The 6,091-nt window shown below is 32.8% G+C and overlaps 1 protein-coding gene across 1 annotated transcript in view; it reads left to right on the plus strand.

Annotated features, from left to right (window-relative positions):
* Positions 1–225: 225 nt before the first annotated feature.
* The window catches only part of LOC111701230 (uncharacterized), a gene marked incomplete at its 3' end in the record, with an annotated part of 31,988 nt that continues 26,122 nt past the window's right edge, over positions 226–6,091 (plus strand). Inside the window, 6 exon segments of the mRNA XM_023472418.1 lie at positions 226–285; positions 771–830; positions 2,106–2,138; positions 3,840–3,974; positions 4,326–5,199; positions 5,476–5,567. Of these exon segments, the coding sequence (XP_023328186.1) occupies positions 226–285; positions 771–830; positions 2,106–2,138; positions 3,840–3,974; positions 4,326–5,199; positions 5,476–5,567 (1,254 nt within the window).

Below are 6,091 nucleotides of genomic sequence, written 5' to 3' on the forward strand. Positions count from 1 at the left end.
AAACTTTAATTTTATTATCCCTATATCTTTCCATGTGACAAGTCTGTGATATTTCACACTATAAATGCTGTTACATCAAACAATCATAGTTTGACAAATCAAAGGTGTTCAACGTCAGATTGCAAAGATAAAAGGTTTTGAAAATAAGAGTTTGTGATGAATGATCAGTTCTTATGATTTTCTAATATTATTTTGAAAATCTTTCGAATTACTGTTTTAGAGATTATGGATGGCCGACGCCTAGCTCGACAATTACGTGTGTTTAATACTACCTATCTAAACCAGGTAAACCCCATCATGCAATACATCTTGATAGTTTTATCAATATTTATATCTATGTTCTTATTTTAGTGATACTAGTTTAATTTTTTAATTTTTTTTATTATTATTATTTTTATGATTATTATTATTATTATTATTATTATTATTATTATTATTATTATTATTATTATTATTATTATTATTATTATTATTATTATTATTATTATTATTATTATTATTATTATTATTATTATTATTATTATTATTATTATTATTATTATTATTATCATTATTATTATTATTATTATCATCATTATTATTGTCAGTATTATCATCAAAATTACTAACGTTTTTGTTTCATCAATATTTTAACTTTGCTAGACAGCGAAGTATGAACGAAACATTAAGTTTTTAAAAGGTTTTTTCAATTGGGTTTTAAACTGGAATCTCTGTTTTCAATCTTACAAATAAAATAAAAATGAAATAATAATATAAAAATTTATGTTGAGGGAGGTGAGGAGGGGAGTAAGGTTGCCAGCTCTACAGACGGGGAGATTATTAATCTTCAGGTTTTCATTTTTAATCAAACTGTAATATTGATCACAAGCTTTTAGAATTTGCAAAAAATTTGTTCGATGTAATGAATAAAATTTTAGGAAATGAAATTTTAGAAATTGTAAAAATCCCTAACGTTCTTTTGACAATTTTGAACATAATGCTAGGAATGTAAGATATTGTAGGATAGATCCCTAAGATTGTTTTTAATAATTTTGAACATAATGATAGGAATGTAAGATATTGTAGGATAGATCCCTAAGATGTTTTTTAACAATTTTGAACATAATGCTAGGAATGTAAGATATTGTAGGATAGATCCCTAAGATTGTTTTTAATAATTTTGAACATAATGATAGGAATGTAAGATATTTTGTAGGATAGATCCACAAGATGCCTTTAAAAATTTTGAACACAATGCTAGGAATGTAAGATATTGTAGGATAGATCCCTAAGATGTTTTTTAACAATTTTGAACATAATGCTAGGAATGTATGATATTGTAGGATAGATCCCTAAGATGTTTTTAACAATTTTGAACATAATGCTAGGAATGTAAGATATTTTATAGGATAGATCCCTAAGATGTCTTTAACAATTTTGAACACAATGCTAGGAATGTAAGAAATTGTAAGATTGTAAGTGTGAAATTATTGGATATCAAAAACATAATAAAAACTATCACATGAAATTTATATTTTAGTAAAATTGATTTCAAAGTAAAGTATATTCAATTAAAAGATTTTGAACAAAAAAAAACTGCAAAAAGTCTTTGATATCCAATATTGTTTATGGAAGAACACATTCAAAACTTTTCAACAACTGTCTTGTACAGGCCAAGAAGAAAGGCCTAAGCTATTTTTTTTAAGTGTCCCATTTTATTTTTGTTTATCGACCACAAATTTCGAGAAAATGCAACAAAAAAACCTAATTAATCTTAAAGGAATTAAGTTTTTGCCACAAACTCAAATTTTGTAATGATGTAAACCATCGATATTTCAAAGTTAGGCTATGTGATCTAACTGATTTCACAGTTTAAAATATGTAAAGTCTACGACATCGGGTTCCAGAGATATAGGTACTGCAAAATTAGAGTTTGCGACAAAAACGCATTTCCTTTTAGATTCTCCTATATTCCTAACCAGGAATTAATTGAAATTTCAAGTTTTTACTATGATTATGACTTTTAGAAATTAATGTGCAAACTAAGAATCTAGCTCTTAAAATGAAATATGACATCTTCATGTTCAAAAAATTTAGTAAAAATCATAAAAATAAATTTTTTCCAGGGGATCAACGACTACAGCGGTCAGATCTTAAAGGTAACAAAATTATTAATGATACAAAATTATTTTACTCATTTCAAGTAAAACATGAACTTTTGTAAAAAAGGTATTCTATTCATCATAAAAAATTAAAATTTTATATTTGCAACTTGTATTTATTTTACCATCATATCACGCAAAGGGTTTTATAATTGAAATTTAAAAATAAAATAAAAGATTTTCAAATACTCTTTTCAAGTATTCCATGAAATAAGAAAAAACCTCTAAAACATAGGTGTTTTTTATAGGTTTTTGAATATGAAATATAAACCCCTGTAGGATTATATAATGGAGGATAGAATAGGGTTATATAGCTCCATGTTTTATACTCAAGAAGGAGAGAACAGAGTTAGATAGCTCCGGCGTGCTGGGTTTACTCTGTCTTATTCAATCTAGGAGGAGAGAACTGAGCAAGATAGCTCCGGAGTACTGGGTTTTCTCTGTATTTTTTACTCTAGGAGGAGAGAACTGAGCTAGATAGCTCCAGAGTATTGGGTTTACTCCGTATTATATAATCTAGTAGGAGAGAACTGAGCTAGATAGCTCCGGAGTACTGGGTTTACTCCGTATTACATAATCTAGGAGGAGAGAACAGAGTTAGATAGATCCGGCGTGCTGGGTTTACTCCGTCTTATTCAATCTAGAAGGAAAGAACTGAGCAAGATAGCTCCGGAGTACTGAGTTTTCTCTGTATTATTTACTCTAGGAGGAGAGAACTGAGCTAGATAGCTCCAGAGTATTGGGTTTACTCCGTATTATATAATATAGGAGGAGAGAACTGAGCTAGATAGCTCCGGAGTATTGGGTTTACTCCGTCTTATTCAATCTAGGAGGAGAGAATTGAGTTTGATAGCTCCAGAGTACTGGGTTTTCTCTGTATTATTTACTCTAGGAGGAGAGAACTGAGTTTGATAGCTCCGGAGTACTGGGTTTACTCCGTATTATTTAATATAGGAGGAGATAACGGAGTTTGATAGCTTCGGAGTACTGGGTTTACTCCATATTATATAATCTAGGAGGAGAAAACAGAGTTTGATAGCTCCGGAGTACCGGGTTTACTACGAATTATTTAATATAGGAGGAGAGAACTGAGTTTGATAGCTCCAGAGTACTGGGTTTACTCCGTATTATTTAATCTAGGACGAGAAAAAAGAGTTTGATAGCTCCGGAGTATTGGGTTTTCTCTGTATTATTTAATATAGGAGGAGAGAACTGAGTTTGATAGCTTTGGTGCATTGGGTTTTACTCTGTCTAGTAAAAACAAGGAGGGGTGAATGTAGTTTGAGAGTCCAAAGTACTGGGTTTACTCCGTATTATTTAATATAGGAGGAGAGAACGGAGTTTGATAGCTCCGGAGTACTGGATTTACTCCGTATTATTTAATATAGGAGGAGAAAGCAGAGTTTGATAGCTCCGGAGTGCTGGGTTTACTCCGTATTACTTAATATAGGAGGAGAGAACGGAGTTTGATAACTCCGGAGTACTGGGTTTACTCCGTATTATTTAATATAGGAGGAGAGAACGGAGTTTGATAACTCCGGAGTACTGGCTTTACTCCGTTTTATTTTATATAGGAGGAGAGAACGGAGTTTAATAACTCCGGAGTACTGGCTTTACTCCGTATTATTTAATATAGGAGGAGAGAACGGAGTTTGATAGCTCCGGAATGCTGGGTTTACGCCTAATTATTTAATATAGGAGGAGAGAACGGAATTTGATAGCTCCGGAGTGCTGGGCTTACTCCGTATTTGTTCTTCACACCATGGAGGGCATCTAGACAACCCTGGACTTGTAACCAAGGCTGTTGGGAACGTTCTAGAGAAATGGGAAAAGGTAATTTTAATTAAAATAAAAAATCTTTAAACCTATGATAAAGGTTTAATGTTAGTAATGAGAAAGCATACGAAGATCTCTTCATCTACAAGATAGGCGCAAGGAAGTTAACAGATATCCTTTTATATCTGATAAGTTGATTTTAAGAAATATTTGGAAAATATACACAAGTTTTTTAAGGTTTGTACATTGTACAACAACGCATACAATTTCAGTACTTTCTTAAATCTGTTACTACAGAAAAAATGTCTTCCTCTCGTTCTAGGTTGTGATTTTTTAACAAAGTTATGGGTTCTGTTAAATAAAATTGAAGAAAATGATTTGTTTTTCTTCATATTCTTGTTAATCCAGGTTTGGAGGGAGAAGGAGGGAGAATTGGTGTCGAAGATGAGGATTGAGGAAACTCCAGGCGCAGTTTACGGAGATCTTAGTCCTTGCTTGAAACCTACTCCAGTTCCAGGTTACATTAATCTCAGTTCTTCCTTGAAACCTACTCCAGTTCCAGGTTATATTAATCTCAGTCCTTGCTTGAAACCTACTCCAGTTCCAGGTTACATTAATCTCAGTTCTTCCTTGAAACCTACTCCAGTTCCAGGTTACATTAATCTCAGTCCTTGCTTGAAACCTACTCCAGTTCCAGGTTATATTCATCTCAGTCCTTGCTTGAAACCTACTCCAGTTCCAGGTTATATTAATCTCAGTTCTTGCTTGAAACCTACTCCAGTTCCAGGTTATATTCATCTCAGTTCTTGCTTGAAACCTACTCCAGTTCCAGGTTATAATCATCTCAGTTCTTGCTTGAAACCTACTCCAGTTCCAGGTTATATTCATCTCAGTCCTTGCTTGAAACCTACTCCAGTTCCAGGTTATATTCATCTCAGTCCTTGCTTGAAACCTACTCCAGTTCCAGGTTTTATTCATCTCAGTCCTTGCTTGAAACCTACTCCAGTTCTAGGTTATTTTCATCTTAGTCCTTGCTTGAAACCTACTCCAGTTCCAGGTTATATTCATCTCAGTTCTTGCTTGAAACCTACTTCAGTTCCAGGTTATATTCATCTCAGTCCTTGCATGAAACCTACTCCAGTTCCAGGTTATATTTATCTCAGTCCTTGCTTGAAACCAACTCCAGTTCCAGGTTATATTCATCTCAGTCCTTGCTTGAAACCTACTCCAGTTCTAGGTTATATTCATCTCAGTCCTTGCTTGAAACTTACTCCAGTTCTAGGTTATATTCACCTCAGTCTTTGCTTAAAAACCTACTCCAGTTCTAGTTTACATTCATCTCAGTCTTTGCTTGAAACCTACTCCAGTTCCAGGTTATATTCATCTCTGACCTGACTTGAAACCTACTCCAGTTCCAGGTTTATATTCATCTCAGTCCTTGCTTGAAACCTACTCCAGTTCCGGGATATATTTATCTCAGTCTTTGCTTTCAGTAGAACCTATGATATTACGCCCCTATGCCTTGTAAGTACTTAATTTATACGATATTTTAATTCAGAGGATGGATGTTTTGATAACCAAGCATTCTTTGATACTATTGAGGAGAGCGCAGATAAACTCTGGATACATCTCAACGAGTTGGCGGGAAAGGTCAGAATTCAAATTAACAAATTTAGGTTTTTACAAACTTTGATATTTGAAAAAGACATATTTGAATTTGAAATTTCTGCAAATATGTGTCAAAAGAATATTTTTTTATAACCTACTAGCTCCCAAATTCACTAATGTTGAAAAATCCCTGAAAGAGCTGAATAAACATGAGAGAGGAATGGAAGATCGTTAATACCTGCCGCTTTACAACGGTACCCTTTAAACTTTTATCAATGCACTGCATCAATGTAAAAGATATCGTTATTTTTATACTTTTTAAATAAATTGAAAAATTCTTTCAATTTCCTTCTATTTTTCATAAAGTCACATTTAAAGCAAACTGTCAATCGGATTATCTTTATTATAAAGCTTCGCACACATATATATTTGTATTGTGGGGGCACCATGCAATTAAAGGGTTAATTGAAACCAAATAAAATGTTCAGGTTGTACAACTAGGAGAGGGGGGGCACCATACAATTAAAGGGTTAATTGAGACAAAATAAAATGTTCAGGTTTACTCT

This window comes from Eurytemora carolleeae, unplaced genomic scaffold (genome assembly GCF_000591075.1).
Source record: "Eurytemora carolleeae unplaced genomic scaffold, Eaff_2.0 scaffold175, whole genome shotgun sequence".
Classification (NCBI taxonomy): Eukaryota; Metazoa; Arthropoda; class Copepoda; order Calanoida; family Temoridae; genus Eurytemora; species Eurytemora carolleeae.